Raw genomic sequence first — 20,689 nt, 5'->3', positions numbered from 1 at the left:
GGCCTTGTGTGTAGAACAGTGGTAGATGTCTCTGAGTACAGAAAAATGTTCCATTGAGTACAAACTGCTCTCAGAAGAAAGATTAAGAAGCACTGGATGGAGGAATAGTAACCCTGACCCTAATGTAAGCAGGCAGAGAGAAGCACTCTGTCCAGTCTCCTGGTATGAGTGATGCAGTGGGCCACAGTGACAGCCTTGTCTGCAGAAAGGAATTGCTGCCTACTCTAAAATCAGAACGATGTCAAGCATGAGGGATAGCAAATGAAATAACCCTATTTTCCTCCTTTAAACCCAAATTTAAATCAGTTTCTAAGAGTTTCTCACTAATTTCTCAGTCCCCTAATATTTTAAATATAACTTTGCAGGTTCTGTTCTGACTTCTTAACTTAAAACTAGTAAATCAGCTGTGAAAGGCAGAGTCACGTGTCTTCATTTGCACTCAAGTGTTCTCCTGACCATTTTTTATTTGTTAGTTCCCCTCTATTTGTGTTAAGAAAGATAGCATATGTTTACTGTATCATACTCATTGTCCTCATTAATCACCATTTGTATTTGGAGAATGAGATTTCACTGTCCATCAGGAGGCCTGTACTGGGAGAGCATCTTTCCAATTTCACCAATGACGTGTGTGGTTTCAGATTAAAAACAATGATGAGTCACCCCTAGGTAGCAGCCCAGTGATATCCTTGGCTCAGTCTGTGGCAAGGGGACTAGAGAATTAATCAGTGGGTTCATTAAAGATAGCTGCTGTTGTATGTATCCCAAGCAGAGCTTCTAACTGCTGAACTCTGCAGAAATTTGTGCAATTTTCAGAACACTAATAATTTCTTACTGTAAGAACCACTTCTATCAGATTGACCTTAGTGACCTTAGGAAGGAACCTGCTTCTGGAAATTGCTCCATGTGAATGACTTGTGGTTGCTCTGACAGTGTCTTTGGTTGACCCATGGGGCTTTCAGATTATCCAGGTCATGCTTGACTGCCAGTTTATGTCAGGAATTTTTCTGGAGTGTATTGTATCTAACGCACTGACAGTACATTAGTACATTTGTACATGGATGAGATCTCAGGTAGAAACAAGGACTTTTCTCCGTGCCATGATTTAAAGTGGGCTTATCTAATATGCTTTCCAATATGCCATAAAGATTGTGTCAAATGCACAGCTGAAGTGTTTTAGCCATTTACATCCTCTGCTACTTACTGTCCATCTTCCTTAGAGATTGAACTTTCTGCTTTTCAACCAAGCTCTTACCTCGTTGAACACAAGTGTGCAGACTTTAAACCCAAACATAGAAAATGATTGCACTGATTTTGCCAAGGTTCGCTCAGTGCAAGGCAGGCTGCTGCTCACATGTTTGTCCTGATTTAAGAACAATAAAAATCAGTCAGGAGTCCTGAAGTCAAAATTATTTGCCTGTGTTATAAGTTTAGTAAGGGTTTCTTCTACATGTAACCCTTGTAATACTTTTCCAATACCTTGGATTTTATTTGCACAAAGGAATTGGCAGAGCAAGATGTCTCAGGATAGTTCCTTTGATGCAGAGGGTTGAAAGCATAGGTGTTTAAAGTACTGAAACATGGCTTTTGCTATAGAAATTTGTTTTGGCTGAAAGAATAAATAAAATTGAGTAAATAATTTTGTTTGAAAGCCTTTTGTATCAGGATTGGTTCTAATTACACAAATCTCAGCAAATATATTCTGTAGTTGTTTCTGGCTTGAAAATAATTATTTCTTTTTCTTTTGTTCTGTGCAGGTATGAGAACCAGATGCAAAATTTTGGTATTGATCAAGTCACGCACTTTCTTTATGCAGAGGTAATTTATTACTGCTATTATTTATTCTGAGACAGGTAGGGCAGAGTATCCAATTTGCATGTTTTCTCTGCTGAAAAAATTCAGTGTTTATCATTTATCTACTTTCTATTTTCATATATATGAAGGTGGTTCTATTTTTTTTTTTATGTGTTTGGGTCTAATTTTCTTGAATTACCCTTCTCTTCTAATTTCTTTATTCTGGAGGTTAGAAAATAAGTAAGAAATACTGTTTCTAGTTCTGTTTAGTGTACTTTTATTTGTATTTATGCTTTAATTTAAATGGAGTTTGGAAGCTCAGAAAAGATACAAATTCTGTAAGCAATGGTAATTCTTCACAAAGAGGCTGCCTGGTGGTCATAAGTCTCAAAGGAGGTGGCATTCTTATTATTCTATACTAGGAAGTGAAACAGCTCCAATTCTGGAATTTGTTCTTCTTAAAATGGGAAAAAAGAAGTATCCTCTGTTAATATCTGACTTAGTAGCAAGTATTTAATTTATTCTTTTTCCTGTTTCTGACTTTTCAGTCAGCTCTCAAAGCCAGACCAAGAAGTAACTTCTGAACAGGTTTACTTACAGAAGAAATCCTAGGGCAGAGTTTAATAACACTTGTACTTAAAGTATTGAGAAATGCAAGGGGGAAAAAAGCAAAAATATGAAAACAGGGGCTGTCAGTGAGTTTTACCTGAACGTATAAAATCTTGTGAAGAACAATAGGGTAATGAGATGTGAAGTATAACCTGAGGGGCTAGAAAGCAGAAGTCAGGTAAAGAAATTTTCCATATTCTTACTTTAAAGTATACTTTCTATATCTTTATTTTACCAAAAAGAACCCAAACAAATGCAACCACACAGTCTGTGTATTTTTATAGGGAAATGGTCCTCCCTCCAAAACTGTTCATAAAATCTCATGAAAATGGAGCCTTTATTTGAAGGCCAGTTTTTGCTAGGCAAATACACACAAATTTGTATATTCTAACTAACTTCAAGGACCATAACTGGTGACTCTCTATTAACTATACATAGAAAGTCACAGAAAATAAATTTTAAACCTTAATAGCTTTGAGCTTGATCTAGGGTTGGCTCAAAAAAGCTGTAGGACTGAAATTAGATTAATTAATCTGTTAAAAACTAACAGATGAATCTTGTAAGGGAAGACTGAAAAAAATGAGTTAAAAACTGTATTTAAAGGTGGTGTTTAAATGTAATTTAGATTACAGAGGAAAACCTGTTGGCTTTAAATATCTCTGCTACAACTGGGTCTCAGCTTCCTTATAATTTAAAACAAAAGTGGTGAGTGGGGAAAGGTTTTGAGTTAGTTTATTTGGTTTTAAATCCTAATGAAAACCCTGTAAAAGAGTTCTTTCTGCATGACTAAGTAGGCTGAGAAAGCCTCTATGATCTTGTGCTAAGATTTGCTTGCCATGTTAAATGTGAAAATGACAATTTAAGATGTCTTCAGAGCTTCACTTTGGAATAATTAAAGTTAACTAAGACAAGGCGAATTCCTCCTCCATGCTCCCTGACAAAGGATAGGTGCTTGGTTTATAAAAATAAGAAATAGTAGTAATTATTGGACTATGCTGAAGGAATTTTGCAAGAGTGATTTGTGATATGGAAGATTTCAAAATCTTAAAGAAAATACTGCTTTTAAAGCAGCACAAGAAGACACTGAGAAGAAAGTTTCAGAATAACAACTGTGCTTACTAGAAAGAAACCCAAAATTCATTGAAATGGAAATTCAGTCATGTTTGCTTTTGCACTTGATATGAGGGTGTCTCTTACTATGCTTGATGTCATGATTTCATTTCAGTCTTGGGATAAATATTCATAATGGACTAATTTTTCCAAATAGGCCCTTTTTTTCCCGAAAGATACATCACTTGAATTTGATATGGCAGATGAACATTAGTAACATACCAGGTCTCTTCCCTCATGGAGGTGTGTTATTGTTTCAGCATCTGTAAAACTGCTGGAAAATGGACATGAAATACTTTTCTTTCCTCTTAGGAAAGTTAAAAGAGTCTTCATTTTTACTTTTTCAGTGCAACTCTTTCATTGTGTAACCAGCAGCATGTTCAAGCTGTTCTCAGAAGTTTTGTACAAATTTTTTGAACTTCTGCAGAGTATCTAAAACCAGTTTTTACAGAACTGTTGTCTGGAGAAAGCAGAGAATATTGCTTAGAATTGCTGCTTATCTGATTAATTTTGTTTTAAGATAAATTAATGAAGTGCAAAGACCAACTGTATGAAAATGTCAATGTCCCATGTGGTGACCATATGTTAATTGCTGGAGTAGACTCACAAATACAGATGTCTTAGAGTAGCTTTCCTGTACTAGAGAGCTAGAGAAAAACAGTACTTGGGGTTAGCAAATTCACACATTACTAGCAGTGAGTAAAATTCCAGATTGTCTTTAATGGGGATGGTTCCTAGCTTATTTTCTAGCTGATTACTTTCTCGATTCTGATGTGGTTGACTTTCAGCCTACTTCTTTCACATGACTAAACCAAGACATTGTGTTTGCAACCGAGTAATTCTGCCACTTTTCTTTTTTAATGTCACTAAGTGTTCAAAAGCCTAGACTACTTGAATGTAGTGTTGAGTGCCACTTAATGATTTTTTTTTTTTTCTTCAGAAGTATATCAGATCTATAATCATACTGGTAAAATATTAAAACACTCCTGGGAAACTTATACTGATATAGGAGTTACTATCGAATTTGGTCCTAAATATGGTTTTTTCTGCTGTTTCAACAGATTAGAAATGGATTAGCTCATATTTATACTCTGTTATTATTTGTGATTGTGTTAGTACAAAACATGTTTAATGTTTTAATTTGTCTAATATGGACAATTTGCATTTCCATGTGCTCGCTATCTGCATTATATTAAAATACTGCATACTAACTGAAGATCAGCCAAAAGATGCCTAATTTTAGAGCAGAAATTCTCACTGGAAAATGTATAAACATTCAAGACATCATCTGATTTTCAAGTCTGGCTTTTTCCCTATGGTCTCATACTGAAGGTGTCCTGACATCATTTAATGCTTTCTCTCTCTAGTGCGGACAGCTCAGCTAAAACTCAGCAAGTCAAGTAACCATAGAACTCAGACCAAGTAGTATGACACTCTTCTACTTCAGGTAACTACTTTTTATCTGCTTTCTCTGTAAATCTGTACTGTGATTTGCTACAGCCATCTCTGCCTTTCTTCATAAGATGATGCAGAGGCAAGAAATACAGGCTACAATACGTTAGAGCTCAGTTTGGTCAGTGGATTGTTTCTGTTTTACAGGAAAAAAATTCCGTAGTGTACACACCAGGAAAGGCGTTATGTCCGGGGATGAGCAGAAGTCTGAGGATAAATATATCTTTTAAGCTGTGATTGCAGCTGTCTTAAGTTTCAAAGTAGGTAGTTCCAAAGTCTTAGGGAAATACATAAGCTTTGATGATGCCCTAATGAGCTAACAGACACATGCACTGGCTTATGAGTAGGAAGTAACAGTGTCTGTCCCAAAGTATCTGTCAGCCATTTTGCTTAGTATCAAATGCTGGAGTTTATTTTGGTGACAGATTTGTGGTGCCTTTGTAGTACACCACACTGTGGGATATGTTACTGGTGGTAATACCCTAACTGGAAAACTCCTGCAGGCACATACAGGACTAATGCACTCTCCAATGTCTTTAACAGGATGGTGGTCCTCCTGAAAGATGCTGTGTCTCCTTCTTGCAAAGGGAAACAATACAGTTGGAGATGCTTTGGTCTGAAAATAGAAAAAAAAAAAATCTTTGAATAGTTTGGGGCATTTGGGACACAGCAAACAATACTGTGTTTACTACTGAAAGCTGAAAGTGTATGAATGTACTATCTGATTAATTTATTAAATATAATGATGTGGAGTGGGAAATTATGTATGGTCTGAAAAGTGAGGCTGAGGGGCTACATTTGATAAGGACATAAGAAATAAGAGTAATGGTGCCTTAAGCTGGTGTTTCTTGCAGCACAATAATCACAATTTCTTCATTGTACTATTATTACTATTATATTACTTTCATTATATACATTGATGTAGTTTATTCCCGAGGTCTGTGGAAAAGGCTGCTATACATGTAACACACTAACTAGACAAGCATCATTGGATGTTATGAATGACAGTAAAACTAGAAATTAACAGGGCAATAGGGATGCAAAGAAATAACCAAATCCAGGCTGTGGTGGAGAGATGGAAATAAGCAGCTGGAGAAATAAATAAAAATAACTTTCTCTTGGAAGCCCCAACTTTCAGTCTTTTTTCTCATGTCTGAAGTGACAGCTCTGTCAGTTGTCTCTGCTGATGTTCTTATCCTTGGGGATTTTTTTAAACTTGACTTGTCAATCTCCTTTGAAATGGTGTGGTGTTGGATATCAAAGGGAATAACCTTTTGCCACACTGGTCTCTGATCTGCTGTACTATCACATTCCCAATCTTTTCCCAGTTCTTTAATATTTTGACAAGGGATGGAAATCCTCTATTTTATGGTTTGCAGGGGGTTGCATTACTTATATAACCCTGCTTGAAAAGCATGGTCAAATAATCATGAGTAGGATGGTAAGGAAAATCCTTTTTGACCAATGTGTGAGAACTTCGTACAAGGTCAGTAAAGTTGTTCATATGTTGAAGTGAAACAACTGTCACGGAGTGTTTAGTAGGAGTTTTTTAGCCAATAAAACACATTGCTCTGAGGTTTGCAGAGTTCCCTAAGCAGAGAATGAGTCTGTTAACTTGGTAAAGTTCTGATGGTTCTGAAATCAGCTGACAAGAATTTTAAAAAAAAAAATCAAACAGAAAAAACAAACCCAACTTGACTTGGAGTGCTGTCCAAATTTCTACTCTTTGGTCACATTAGAGAGTCACAGGGTGACTTTATAGTCCTGAGAATTTTGTGGAAAGTCTCTGTGAAGAGGACTGTGCAGCAGAGAACTGTGGAAGAAGATTCTTATTCATCATTGCAAGTTTCTCAACTTATGGGAGAGAAAAATAGTAAAGTTCTTAAGAGTCTGGCCTTGAACCGTTTACTGTGGGTGGGTGAAAAAACTATATGGTAATACAGAAGTTTTATTTTATATCAGAAAACTTGCTAGGGCTTGAAAGTGTTGGAGGATAAAGTAGAATGTTCTGTAAAACCCAAACTATGTGGCCTTGGGTCTTCAGCTCTATTAATGGATGTCAAAGTCAGCTTTTCAGTTCCAGAAGGTGACCATTGTCCATTCTTAGAGGTGAGTGTTACTTAACTGCAGTAAATGTATGCTCAGATGGCAGCCTCAGAACGGGGTCTTAAATTAACAACATTAGGAAACTTTTTTATATTTAAGCTGCCAGAAGACTTGTGGGCCTTCCTGTATGGACCCATACTGCTCATTTCTGTGGGCAAAGGAATGCTGGTCTGAAAAAATGAAATGCTAACTTCAGAGTATTTGCAAACCTTACATCTTTCTTGGCAAGAGTATGAATCAGCATATAGAATGCTTGAATGACTGCATAAACTTGAAAATTGGAAGATTAATCTTAGAGTTGGAAGGGGAGAGATTTGGAGGTCAAAAGTGAAACAATACCGTGTGATTCAATTCATCACTATGTAGTATAAAAAATGGCCTAATAATAGAGTGACTAGCACAAATACTTTTGTAGCTCTTGTTGATGTTGTTCTTTTTTGTAAAGAAAAATTTGCTATAATTTACTTATATGTCATGAGAATTTCGACACATTTCTCTAAACTGTAGGTGTCAATGTCTTGCCATAGTTATAATCTTGCAGTAAGGTGTGTTTTACCTCTCTGTTCTTGTCATAATATTAGCTAAGCATGCTGAGCTTGGAAGGTGAGTTAGTCTAATTGTTGCATTTTTTTGGCTTCATTGAATGAGATTTTTGTCATTTCTGTATGCCTTTATGAAATAAATATTCTTGGCCATCAAGTGCCAACATTACTGCTGAGGACACACCGCAGAGATATAAATGCACATTTACTAAAATGCAGTTTTTAATTTCCCTGAATGTCTACTGGGAAAATGTTTGTTCAGAAGGGACTATATGTCTTACTGGCTGTGAGTTTTCTGATGAGTCAAGTTTTGTGGAAAACTGTAAGATTCTATACTCTAGATTCTAGCCATCAAACATTCTGGCTTTCCTTCACCTCTAAAGCATGTACAGATATCCATGTTCAGGGAAGCCCTTGGGCTCAGAAGCATCCATGTGTAGATGTCTTGCCTTCTTGGATTCCCCTTCAAACATGAGTTTCCCTGGTTCCTCCCAGGCACTGCATTATAGGTGTTTGAATTAGATTAACTCCAGGATACAGCACTCACTTGATGGATAAATCCCATGAGATAAAATGATAAATAAATATCCCTGGACACAGCCAGAGTCCATACCTGTACATGGACCTGAACATGAATCAGATGTGGTGGTGGACTCTCCTTTGAGTAGGAGTAGATCAGATGTTCTGTAGAGACCCCATTCAACACAATTTATTTTCTAATCCTATCATCCTTCCCTGGATTTAAATTTGCACCAGGAAGCACAAGAGCACCAGAATCTTATATTGATGCTGGAGATTTGCTTTGGGCTTCTCAGCAGGAGTAAGTGCTGCAGAGCATTGGTCTGACCAGAGACTTGACTGCAGCTGGCTTCTCAGACACAGCAAGGTGGCTTTGTGTTATTTCTTCTGCCTTTGTGGAGACAAACTCTCTAGATTTCCTTGTGAAATTGCAATAGTTGGCATAATTTTCTATTTTGAAGCAAGTAACCAAGACAATTTTCTTTTCAGAATTAAAATTTCCACAGACAAAATTTCCTTAAAAAAAACAAACTAAAAACAACCAAAAAAAATCCCCAACAAACTCCATTGAAAATGAGCTAAAACTTTTTCTTCAAAATGATTGCATTTGTTATCTAAATTATATCAGTTCTAATAAAAGGTGATGAATCAGTGATAACATATATTTTACAAAACCAGTAAGTTATGTCCTGAAAGACCAGTACTAGATTTTTTCTCTATTTTAACTACTTCTTTTACTATGATTCAGGAAAGGATTTACGTAGATTAGGCAATGATCCTAATTTTTGATTAACTTTACTTTTGCATACTCCTGTTTTCTGGAGACTTTTCCTAATCTACTGTGTAGTTTTTTTTCGTTATTTTTTTGTTTGGTTGGGTTTTTTTGTTTATTTTGTTTATTTTTTTTGCTTTCCATAGAAGAAATATGTTTGATTTGTAAAGTTTTTTCTCTCCTATGAACCAGAGAACTTCTTTTAATATTTCCAGTTTACAAAGTGTCAGTTTAGAGATGGAATATTTCTTAAATGTGAAACTCAGAGTTGTTTATGCTAGACAGTACTGGAAATGTAATATGCTTACTGTAACCATACTGCAGCAAACCATCAGATTCCTATAAACTGATGTTATGTCAGGTAAAACAATGTTTTTTTGTGAACAAGAGCCTGAAACAAAACTCTTAGGAGAAAATGTTTGTTCTTAAAAATATGTTAGTTACTAAGCATGTGCTGTGAAGATCAGTAGCATGTTTGACCCCTGTAGTTTTACTTTTTTTTTTTTTAATGTTACATAGAATTCATGTGGATAAGAGATGGGAGGCAGAGCTTTGACCTTGATATGTGCACTTCACTAATTTCAAATTAACAACACCTCAAGAATCTCAAACAACACCAGAATACCTCAAAAGGCAGGTGAAATAATGAAAGACAAACACAGCTAATTATCACTAATATAATTATAACTATATGAACTATAACTAATCCCTCCTTAATATTTTATTACTGTTTCTATTTCTTATTACCTTTACTTTAGAATTGAGAATAATGAAGAGATTAGTTTAACCAATTCAAAGACCTGTACTGCTCTGCTTGCCAGGTCCCTTTCCCTTGCTGCAACTTTAGTTTCCAAGCAGTAAACAGTTGCAGACTGAGTAATTGTAACCTGTCACCACCTTTTCTTTTCATGTTTGCTTCCTGCAATAAAGCAGATTTAATTCCATTCATTTATTCAGTCTGACAGGTGGATTGCATCAGTACAGCATGAGAATGGGTAAAACATCTTTTTGCTGGAAGCCTTGCAATCTAGGTAATTTTATTTATTTTAGTATAATAAACATCTAATCCATGGTCAGACACTGCCTGGAGCCTCTGTTTATCTGCAGTGTTGGAAGGGATTTTATTCATGCCATGTGTCTCAGAACCTTATGAGCCTTGAAAAAGACTGTGAACCAGAAACAATTGCAAAATCAATTCTGCAAGAACTCCTTCCTTTTTGGAAAATTTGCCACTTATCTAAGCTCCATATTTGAATAGTCAAATGTAAACAAGCCTTGGGTTTGAGTTTCTGAGCTACTATCAAAACAAGTTAGTCAAAAAAGAAAGTATGGGAGGTGAAGGGAACTGGAAATTGAAAGTCTTTTGTGTTAAATATACAGTACTGGCAACTTAGGAAATGTTGATGCTGATACATTGTGTCTTTTCAATGATAAGTGTTGTACTATTCCTCAGCTTTTTTAGAGCTGTCTGGCATATGGCCATACAATCACGTATTTTTTTAGAAAAGCTTTAAAATTAATCCCCTTGAAATAAGTAGAAAAAAAAATCTACTTTTTAAATAATTTGGAGTTGCTGTGTTGGTTTTGTTTCCCTGATGGCTCTGATTCACAAAGAAAGATCAAATAGAACTCGCTTATTTAGCTGGTTAAATAAAACTGGTGATCATCCTTTTACTGAGACTTTACAGTCACTAGTGTCTGGAACAGAACTTTAGTTCACTTGAACTGGAGACCTGAGATGTAGTCTACTCTGCCTCAAGAAGTCAAGCTTCCCCATCCTGCATTATGCTTTATTTCCAAAAATTGGGGCCGGCTGTTGTCTGTCAGATCTGTGGTAGGCACATCACAGCAGTCTCTGCCTGGTCACGCTTCAAACCATGAAGGAATAAGGCAGCCACACCTTGGGTTGGATTACTCTGCTGGTACTGGGAAGATGAAACCCTTTTTGTCCCAGATCAATCCCATTTCTTAAGAAAGCTGTCTCCCTCTCACCATGCTGGCAGCTATTCTACAAGACATTTTCCATTTCCTCTTGAAACTTGTGGTGGATAGAAGTGGGTGTTTGGGAAGGAGCTGAGTGGTTTGCAGGTAGATTGAGTTGTAAAAACCTCTTTGCTTAATCATCTTTTATAAATGCTTTCAGATAGAAAAATAGGCAATAAGGGCACTTCTGTACATATAAAATATATCTATATATCTATATCTATATATGTATGTATATACTGCCCCATCTGCACCTCTTACCTGGGTGAGGAAAATCTCTCTCTCACCTGGCCACCAGATGGGGGCATTGCAAAGATATTGATTAATTGGCAAATTTATCATCTCAGTGAGCCATTTGCATATAGAAAACACCTCCTTTTGTCTTTTATTCCACATTTTTATAAGCATAGAGCACAGATGAAATGCCTCATGAATTAATTTGAAATAACATGAAAATGCCCTAAAGAAAACACCCGATACAATTTCAAAGGATTGCTGCAATCATAAAGGCAGATTTTTTTAAGCTTTTTTGGATGTTTCTTGGTTTTGATTCGTACTTCTCACTGTTGGACATAAAAGGCTTTTTTCCCTTATCAGTTTTGTCATTAGTTTACCAGATGCTGCTTTGGTGAGCATTACAAAATCCTGCTTTTTATTGCTTATGAAAATGTAGTGTAGGTTGTGTTTTTCATTTGATAGCCACCATCCATTTTCATGATAGGTTACATTATCCCACTATGTTTCTTAAAGAGAAAGAGTTTTATTCTGTTTTGATTTTGTTCTTAATCCTCTAAGGCAGCTGAACAACTAGGAAATTTCTCTGCAAGCTAAAAAAAACCCATTATGTTTTCAAGTTATTTATATGTGAAGGTTGATTTAAATATATTAGGAATGGGGTTTGTCCAGTTATAAACTAGAAAAAAAAATCTAAATTTGTAAAATACATGGAAACTCATTAATGTAAAAGTCCATTCTCTTGATTGAAACTTTCAAAATGTATCTTTGAAGTAAAAAACTATGGATTTCTACATTAATTAATTCCATATTAAGCATGTGGTTACTCAGGGTATTTTCTCAAGATTATCTTTTTCTTATTGAGCAAGACCTTCCTTAGAAAACATCCTATATGGAAAGATATATGTTCTAAATAATGTTTCTAAGTAAAAGGTAGATTAATTATTTTACTTAGCACCAAAAATTTAATGAATTAAAAAAACCACAACAAACTCACAAACTGATATTCCTTAAGTAGAAGCTGGGTAATTTTTAGGCTGACATTAATTCATGCCATGTCTGTAATCTTTATCATGAGAGATAAGATAGAAAATGTCCTGCAGTTAGTTGATCTGATAAAGCAAAAGATTTGATGAAAAACAGCAGAATGAAAACTGATAAGATCTGCTTTATGGGTCTCTTTGTAGTTCTTCAATAAGGTAAAAAGGGTATTTCTGAAATTTTTGAAGGTTAGAGATAGCTCTTTAAATTTATTTGACAATAAACTTCTGTTTCTTATACTGAGTTGCATTCTGAATTCTCTTTTAGTGTGAAAAAGGTGTAATATAACTTAGTAAAAAGCATCTTTTTTGTTGTGGGTGGAAACAAGCATGTGAAATAGTTTTTATTTCAAAAGTTGATTTTTTTCAGGAACAAGTGGGGAAATTGAAAGCATAGTTAGTTCCTTATGGCATAATTAGTTCCTTATCTTCCCACAATTTATCTTCCCACTCTGAATAACACTGTTTGCACATTTACATTCAGAGTATAAAAATTCACCCACTTTAGTCAAGCTGTCTTTCTACAACTTGCTTCTGCTCTCTTAAGCAGGTTGTCTTTTGTCTTTGAATTTCTGTCCCACTTTTAAATGTTTCCTGATTTTCTCCCTTTGTTTTTCATAGAGAGGCCCTGACATGGACAGCACACACACATGACTATTTGAAGAAATAATACATGCTGTATATATTTTCTATGAAGGTGACTGTGTCACTATCTATCCATCCATCCATTCATCCAATTCTGTCATCACAAGAAGCAGGAGGTTTTGGTTGGTTTGTTTTTTTGTTTGCATAGGTTTCTTTGCCATCATATACAGAAAACACCTGTTTTATCTTTTGGCCCAGGCACATTACTGATACATAAAAAATTGTGAAATATCTTATAGGAATTATTAAATCTAAGTCCTCAGAAAATATTTTCCCAGTTACCTTTCTGTATCTGATAATGGGTTTTAAACAAGGGGGTAAGGTGCATAAAGTGAGGAATTATACAGAGCAAATAATGCTAACAGTTATGCTGAGCTCAGTATCTCAAAGTTATTAAGATGCAAATTTTTATTTGTTCGTATTTCCATTTGCATATCTTCAGAATTGCTTTTTCTATCCTTTTCACTTGATTTTGCTTGAAGAAAGATAAAAGCCCTTAACATGTAAGACAAAGGATGTGATTTGCAGCCCAGTGCCAATGGACCATAACCTCTGTTTAACAGCAGATCCTGAACTAATATTAAGGCACTACAGGGGGTCAGTGACATCCCTAAATGAAATACCAGATAAGTGAAAAAGATTCCCAAGTGTAAGAAAAGAACACCTTTGGGATCAGAATGTCCTGATGTTTTTTGTGGGGGGTGTTACCTAAATTCATCTGGCTTGACATGTAAAAGTTCTAAATCTCTGCCTCCTAAATCTCTGCCATATTAAAAAAAAAAAAAAAATCTTTAAAAACCAAATTAACACCTATAGAAATCTTCAAGAAACAAATTCTCTCTCCCCTCTCTTTTTTTTCTTCTGACAGCTAACCCCAGTGTACTGTCGGCTTGTCATCTGATGCCAGCTTTTCTGGAGAGGGCAGTGATGCTCATCCTTATCCTCTCACTCTTGTTTACTATGCAGGTGTTTCCCTTACTTGTTGTGCAGCTGGGACACATAGAGGAAAATAATCTGTAGAATATAAATGATTGTGGTAAATCTAAAATGGGATTCCAGCTGGATAAAGCACAAAGTACTTTCAGGTATTTCTGCCAATTTTGGCTGACGGAGGGATCTTGCTGTACAAGTTACATCCACAGAATAGGTAGGGAAGTAAATTTGTAAAAACAGAGTCTTGCTAAAAATTCTCATCTGTAAGTCCACATTTTTGTATCTATTCCAAGGCATGAGTAATGGAGTGACAGGTAATTTTTAGCTAGCAGTTGCATTTACTCCCTCAGAATTTGTACAAACCGCTGGACAGAAGAAAAAAATGCCAGTGAATTTGTAGTGCCAGCCACTCCATCCCAGTTACAAAGAAGAGTTGCAGAGAGATTTAAAATTTTTTTTTTTTCCTTTTCTCCTCATCCTAGTGGTCCTTTACCTCTGATATTGACTAGTGTTTGTATCTCTGTGTTTTTCTAGATTTTATTCTGGCACTTTCTAGACGTTAACCAAAATGCTAATAAAATAATTAACAAATTTAACCAAAATGCTACTTGTATCTTAGTTTTCCAAAGTATTTATGATGCATCTTTGTAGTAGAAATTATCTTCAAAAACCTCATTCCCAGTGTGGTTGATTTCTCATTTATTTTTATCTTGTGGATAGATTTTTCTGTTGTCTGAGAAGGCATTTTCTGATTGAAGTATTTTTCTCTGACTTTCAAAAAATTTATTCTGGTGTCATGGAAAAGTTGATCTTCTGCTTTAGTCTGTGAAATCTCTTTTCGCTGTTTAGGTATCTAGTTTGAAAAAGTAGGAATATAATGCTTTATTACTGGTAAGAGTTATTTTATCAGTTGGAATAAAATTTAGCAATGAAGTTAGAAATGTCTTGGGAGACAAACACAGAGGCAGCCTTACTGCTTAGGTGTTAGTTTCAAAGGGACTAGGCTTAAAAAGGTTTGACTTCTCTTATAATCATAAAATGGTGTGGGTTTTAAGGGACCCTTAAACATCATCTCCTTCCAATTTCCCATGAGCAGGAAAACCTACTGGAGGAGGTTGCTCCGAGCACCATCCAACCTGTTATCGAACACTTTCAGGGATGTGGCATCTACAACTTCTCTGGATGACCTGTTCCAGAGCCTCACCACCCTCACAGTCAAGAATTTCTTCCTAATATCTGACCTAAACCTACCCTCCTTCAGTTTAAAGCCAATCTCCCTTGTCCTATCACTGCATGCCTGGGAGAAGGATTTTTTGCTCTGCTCCACTCCCAATCACCTGAATATCTTGTGCAGCTCCTAAATCCCCTTCTGTCCTTTTGAAAGGCTGCACAGCATTTCAGAATTTCAGCAAGATGCTCTAATGATCTCCAGGACAGGGTTGAAGGACAGATGAATAAATGAGCCCATTGAGAGTTCCTGAGGTCCCCCTTGCAAAGCACCTAAATAAAACTGTGTTAGTCCATAACACTCCAGGAGCACATTTAATTAGTACACAAATTAAAATAAAAAAATGAAGCTCAACCCAAAACTTGGGTGCCTGAGTCACTTAACTGTGACCATGCATATGGAACAGGGGTAGTGCTTTTCTTCTGGCATGAGCATCTCAGGAATCAGCACAAAAAAACTTTACACCCCAAGTGCAGGGAGTTTAGTCCTGGCTAGAGAGTGTTATAAGATGAAGAAATATGTAATGAGGGGATGGATTACTGAGACTGGGGAGGAAAATTGGGGTAACATGGTTCCAGTTTTCTTTATAATTTATGCTAAAGTTTAATTTAAAAAATAATTCTAAAACTAGCAAAGGGTTTGAGTTGTTTTGCTTGGATCTAAAAAACAATTTTTTCAGAGCTGTCACACAAATGCAGTATTAAAACTTTTGGGATCAGAGAAACAGGAAAAATAACAACTTTCTTTTTTTTCCCCATGGACATTTCAAATGCCCAGGATAAGTATTTATGACACATGCAACCATTCCTGAAATCAAAGGCTCATTAAAGCTGCAGATAAAATGCACTAATTAAATGGTTAGCTGTAAGTTTATTTTTAACGTTCTTTTTATGTTGATGTCCACAAACAAACTCAGCTAGGGGTTCCTACATTGCCAGTGCTGTAGAGATTTAAAGCAGCCATTGCTCTTGGATCTGTACCATAAAACTTGTGTTTGCTGTTTAAGATCTATTTTTTTTCATCATCCAGACTAAAGGATCTACTGACACTGGGCAGTGCTGTTTTCACTTTTCATGTCTGTACTCTTTGCTCTCTGAAATAGCTTTGCTCTTCTTTTTTGTTGCTAAGAGAAAAGGAATGTTGCTGGGGAAAAAGTGTCCAGACACAATGATATGTCCTCCTTCAGATGTCAAAAGCATTCCTCCTAAATATTTTCATGTGCATACAGCGGAAAAGTCGTAAACATGAGGGAAAGGAAAGGTGGAATCCACCAGCCTTGCTCTTTGATGTTCAAAACACTACTTCTAAATACTCTGTAGTGTTCTTCTTTATTTTTTCCTAGCCCAAGCAAAGGATAAAGCACCAGACCTAAAACCTAGGAGTATTTTTATCTTATTCATTTAGAAGTGACGTTTGTTCTTTCATGTTAAAATACCTCATGTTAGTGTTATGTGGTCGGGGTGTGCAAAAAAACCTCAGAAAAAAGAGCAGCCTGGGGCGTGGCTGAGGCAGTGGTTTGTTCCTCCTAGTTTTGCTCTTGAAACTGTGAGCATCCATCCCGTTGCTGGGGGCTCCCATGGTGTCTGTGGCACATGCCAGGAGCAGCAGGCAGAGGTGTTTAGTGGGTGGTTGGACTGTCCTTAGCTATTCACTTGGATCTACTCCACGGGGTAGAGTTAAACCTTCCAGTTCACAGATTCTAAATCGCAGGAGTTAGATGGCTGAGAATCTGCAAAGTGAAAATCTCCTGGGGGAGGAGGAGGCAGTAGTCCCTGTACCATCCTGGAACCAGGGCTGTGTGCTCTCAGTTACCTGCAGGATATTGCTGGAATATGGGAAAGGCATCTCTGGAGCATGGAATACTCTTCCTCATTAGACATCCTGTGCTAAGGATGCTCCAGGACAGGTTGTGGTACCTTACACTGTGTGTGCTTGCACTTGCACTCATTTCATCAGTGCCTTTAGTAAAGACTTCAAACATAGTTGGTGTTTTCCACTAAGCTGATTTTTGGCTGCAAGCAACATGGAATGATGTTGAGAATTAAATGTAGGTAGGTAGCACTTGGTTCAAGAAGTTGGTAAAGGCTGATGTTTTAAAAAGCTAAAGAAGTTGAAAGGAAATGGATAAATGTTATCACAGTTTTATCATGCTATTTGCATAAAATTAGATATCCGGTAGAGTTTAGCCTATAAAGACTTTGTTCTAGCATATCTGGGTTATTGACCTAAATTAGCATTTCTGTTGTCTTAAAACAAAGAAGAAGCAAAAATAGTGGATTCAGAAATAATGATGTACAGCTGTGTGTTCGTATAGTCTCTGCAAAGTCTCTGGATTGGGTCCTTATATGGGAGAGTTGCATCCCATGACTTCTGCTGTAAGGAATGCTTTGAATCCTCTGGTCATCTACAAATCATCATGAACAAAAGGGGAGAAAATTAGCTGTATTTCTCCCAAGCTATTCTTAGGCCTCTAGCCTAAGCCTAACTTTGGTCAGGAGACAACCAGAGAAAGGACTTTAGACTTTATTTCCTAGAATTTCTGTTAGCTGGTTTCCAACCATAAACAGTTTTCCTTTCTATTTTACCTCTTAACTAATTTAAAATTGGTCTTCAAATACCTTTGAGTCTTGAGGTAAACAACTCACTTCTGGTGCTCTTTTACTTGTCACAGCTGCATTATGCAGTATGGTTCTAGAGATCCCTGCCTGTGTTCCTGTCATGTTTTTTGCCTTGTCAGAGCAGGGCTGTGGAGACCCAGTTCACATCTGGAGCCAGCAATGTCCTGTTAGTGCAGGGAATCAGCCCAGTATCCTGCAGTGATGCTGACCAGCCGTGCTTTCATCGGTGCTTCGTGTGAGTACCTCAGCTCCACAACCACAGCCTGCTTCAACTCAGCTTGCAAAACTGTTTCTTGGAGAAACAAAAGCAATAAAAGTCAAAGGTGCTTCTAATGATAAGAAATGCTTATGAACAAATCAAGGTGATTAGGGAGTTTCAATCACACCCTCCTTTGTGTTGAGCTCATTGTCTACTGTGGAATTGATGGAAACCATAAAGTTTACTATTCTATTTTCTGTGTCTTGCAAAACTCAGCTAGTATCTCACTCACCTCTCTCAAGGATTAAGATTACAGCTGGGTGTTCTCCACTTTCATTTTAGAAACTAATATAACTTGTAGAAGATATTATTTTCTCTTGTCTTGCTAGATCTGTGTACAAACAGCTCATATTGTCCTCAGCTGATTGAGTTTGTTGAACAGACAATTGTCAAAAGCAGAAATGCACAGATAAAATGTTCTGCAAATTTTAACTATTACCTGTGACACTCAGGTGAGGTTACTGTACTGTTCTTGCCTCATACAATAAAAAAAAGATTGTCTAAAAGTCTCCTGCAGAAAAGAGTAGTGCATACACAGTTTTTGGAAAATGATATCCTCCCTAGAAATTCATACTCAGAAAGCAGGAGTCCCTTTTCATGAACTATATTCTGCGGGTGCTTGACATCCTTTTCATTTGTAAAAAGCAAACAAAAGGAATGTGGATAGTTGTGAACAAATCTTCATTGTGTTATTTGTTCCTCAGTAGCATTTCACACAGAAACAGAGACTTGCAGTTTAAGTAATTCTGATGATGAGTGAACAAGAAACAGTTTCCTACATGTAAATGAGATTTGCCTTTTAAATGGTTTACTTCTTCTTCCAACTTGGTATTTAGCAGCACTGTAAAAAATACTAAAAATTAATTGACATTAGTTGTGCTTTGCTTGAGCAAAACAATTTCTTTTTTAAGAAATGTTATTCAAAGAAATGTCCTTTCAGTCTCTAATATCAAAAAGTTAATTTTGTTATGCCTAAACAGACTTTCTTTAAGGTTATTGAAATTGTTTGTAATGTAGTGAAAAATGGTAAACAAAACTGACTTACAGCTGGAAATTTCCTTAATAAATCTGGATGCAGTTCTGCCTGGTGCCATACACAGTACTTTTTTATACAAAAAAGCAAACCTATCCTGTCTCAAAGATTTAATTGATCAAGTATCTGAGAAGATACTGAACAAAAAAGCAGTTAGGGTTTGGGGTTTTTTTTGATACATAAGCTCATTTTTATGTGATTGAAATTGCTTTGGTGATTTTTATTCTACAGTGTAATGCTTAGTGGACTTATCGAAATAACAATTTGAAGTGAAGATTTTGGCTGTGGGAAGCTTTGTTTTGTAATAGCATGCAAGGGCCCTTAAGAGTATTTTTTTAGGCAAAAAAGAAGTTTTTCTTGCTCTGTGATTATAATAGAGATGGTCTAAACTTTGTGTGATTAGCAACAAAAATTCTGGGCAAGTCTGCTAATCTTTTCCTGTAAAATGTTAACCTCTTCCATTAAGAATAAATGGCAATATATTATTTTATAGATATATTTTCTCATTCATTTAAGACACTGTCAGGTTTGTGGTGCAGGACATTATGTTCTAAATTCTCAAGTTAATGCCACCAAATAGTTACTGTTATTTATGAAGTTCATTACTCTCTAGTGATTTCTCAGTATTTTGCTGCTTTTGTTAGCATTATTGCTGGTTGTGAGGCACTATTAATTTGTTACCAGTCTTAGCTTCTTAATGAAAGTCTCTTCAGGTAGATTTTAAGCTAGATATTTGAAGATGCCAGAGAAAGGATGAAATTAAGGTCAATTTTCATGGGATCTTGGGACATTTTACATATCTTCTTTTAAATTTTCAATTTTCTTTTAATTTAGAAACAAATTTGGATAAGCTGGATTGATGCATTGTGATGCCTACAATTTTTTTTCCAAGTCTCGTGAAAGAGAACTTGATTTGATGACCTTATTGAAAGTTAATTACTGCTAGTTGATTGAACCACTTAATAAAATAAGCAAAGAAGTCTATAACTCTCTCTAAAATACTGGTTTTGATGTAGGTGAAGACGACTTTGGACTATTCTGAAAACACAGAGAAGAGCAAGAAATTTTGCTTTTCATTAAGGTGAATGTTAATTTCTCTTCTTACAAATGTGAATATTTGAGGTCCATTTTTATATTTTGATGATATATGACTAATAGGAAATGTGTTATCTTAACACTGGTTTACATAATCTCTGAAACACTCTGCATTTTAATATTTTGGAGGGTGATATAATTGACAGATGGAAGTAGCAGCCAGCCATAGATCCTGTCAGTGTGTGGATGTAGCATGCTAGGACTAATGAAATGACAGATTTCAACATGCCTTGGCACGCAACACACCATGGATTATTTGCTTTCCTAGGCACAAGTTATAGGTGAGGCAGTAAGCTGTAAATATCAAAGTGCAGCTTTGCAGTGTGCTGTGAATAGCTGACCTAATCATACACAATCTTTTGCTGACCCAGTCTCCTCTGTATGTTAACTGTATGTTCTCACACGTGGTACTTCATGTATTTAGTCAGCAGAGTGTCCTGGGATCTTGGTTCTCCATCAGAACTCCAGAGACCATCTCCAGTCTCATGGCATGTGGGAGGTCTTGTGCTAGGTCTGTGTGCTCATGAGCTGAGCTATCAGTCCTGTTTTAGAAATGTTGGGAGCTTGGGATAGTGCTTGGCCAAGAGATGGCTTTACTGTAATAGATGACTTGCCTTTGGTCAGTCTAGAGTTACCTACAGAGAGAGGAACTTTGGCAGGCTTTTTTCTAACTTGAAATTAGGCTGTGCTTTTTTTTTGGTCCCTGATAGATTTTACATC

General features: G+C 36.3%; 1 protein-coding gene across 19 annotated transcripts in view; it reads left to right on the top strand.

The window, feature by feature from the left end:
• The window catches only part of LOC111940482 (uncharacterized), a 193,288-nt gene that overhangs the window by 35,662 nt on the left and 136,937 nt on the right, over positions 1-20,689 (top strand). For 9 of the 19 annotated variants that reach the window (XR_015285091.1, XR_015285090.1, XR_015285107.1 and 6 more), the window contains one exon: positions 1,755-1,815. The exons of 3 other annotated variants lie outside the window; for them this stretch is intronic. Coding sequence is in view for 1 of the 16 variants with exons in the window: in XM_086883282.1 (XP_086739408.1) it covers positions 1,755-1,815 (61 nt within the window). In the remaining 15 variants the exon portion in view is untranslated. Of the gene's footprint in view, positions 1-1,754; positions 1,816-9,858; positions 9,933-13,671; positions 14,412-17,635; positions 18,935-19,890; positions 19,956-20,689 lie in introns of those variants that run through there. 7 more of the 19 variants (XR_015285096.1, XR_015285105.1, XR_002869534.2 and 4 more) reach the window with 4 other exon arrangements.

The sequence above is a fragment of the Cyanistes caeruleus genome, chromosome 3 (assembly GCF_971803275.1).
Source record: "Cyanistes caeruleus chromosome 3, bCyaCae1.hap1.1, whole genome shotgun sequence".
Lineage (NCBI taxonomy): Eukaryota > Metazoa > Chordata > Aves > Passeriformes > Paridae > Cyanistes > Cyanistes caeruleus.
Note: the sequence above shows the minus strand (reverse complement) of the source record. Positions and strands in the feature narration are given on the sequence as shown.